This window comes from Austrofundulus limnaeus, unplaced genomic scaffold, assembly GCF_001266775.1.
Source record: "Austrofundulus limnaeus strain Quisiro unplaced genomic scaffold, Austrofundulus_limnaeus-1.0 Scaffold5047, whole genome shotgun sequence".
Lineage (NCBI taxonomy): Eukaryota > Metazoa > Chordata > Actinopteri > Cyprinodontiformes > Rivulidae > Austrofundulus > Austrofundulus limnaeus.
Genome location: NW_013957449.1, coordinates 1 through 759, shown reverse-complemented (window position 1 = coordinate 759; position 759 = coordinate 1). Strand labels below are relative to the sequence as shown.

The 759-nt window shown below is 40.3% G+C and overlaps 1 protein-coding gene across 1 annotated transcript; it reads left to right on the top strand.

The window, feature by feature from the left end:
- LOC106512236 (uncharacterized) lies at positions 1–743 on the top strand (the record flags this gene model as incomplete). The annotated part of the gene is given in 1 exon segment (XM_014000903.1): positions 1–743. A coding segment is annotated over 1 exon segment (734 nt), but the record flags the coding sequence as incomplete, so codon positions are not given.
- Positions 744–759: the final 16 nt, after the last annotated feature.

The following is a 759-nucleotide window of genomic DNA, read 5'->3' as shown; positions in this document are numbered from 1 at the left end:
ATTGGAAATATGTATGAAGCAGCAAGACTGTCAATGTTACGCTTCTACATTGCAACAAAGTCCAAAGATCCAGGACAAGATGACAGTGACACATCAGAAGTTGTATTTGTCTTGGAAAGCAGTACCAGTGAAATTAATCCGTTGCAGGTGGTAGAAGTCAGGAGTAATTCTGTAGAAGTCCAACATAGTGCAGAACTTTTTGATGACTCAGAAATTACTTTTGGTCCCATACTTGATGCCGAGGAAGACACAGAAGACACATTAATCTATGAGGGGTTTCTTGTACCTCTCAGTCCAGCAAATCCAGAGGATGTGATAACAATCACTGTACGCCATACAGACACTTTACATGACCTTATTAGTGCTTTCTCTGATGAAGAGATAATGAGAAAAACACTGAAAGTTAAGCGCATACTTCCAGACAACACAGAAGAAGCAGGCGCTGGCTCAGGAATACTGAGAGATGTACTCACTTGCTTCTGGAATGAATTCTATGAGCGATGCACCCTTGGTACAACAGTGAAAGTGCCATTCATCCGTCATGACTTTCCTGCTGAGAAATGGAAGGCAGTTGGACGAATACTTTTGAAAGGTTACCAAGACTGTCAGTACTTTCCAAATAAAATTGCAATCCCTTTTTATGAACAAGTGCTTTTCAATAATGTTTACAGTGATCTTAAAGCACATTTTCTACAGTTTGTCAGCAGCCAAGAATGTGAAGTTTTGAGGGAGGCAGTTAGTAATTTTCCTGCTGTTGAC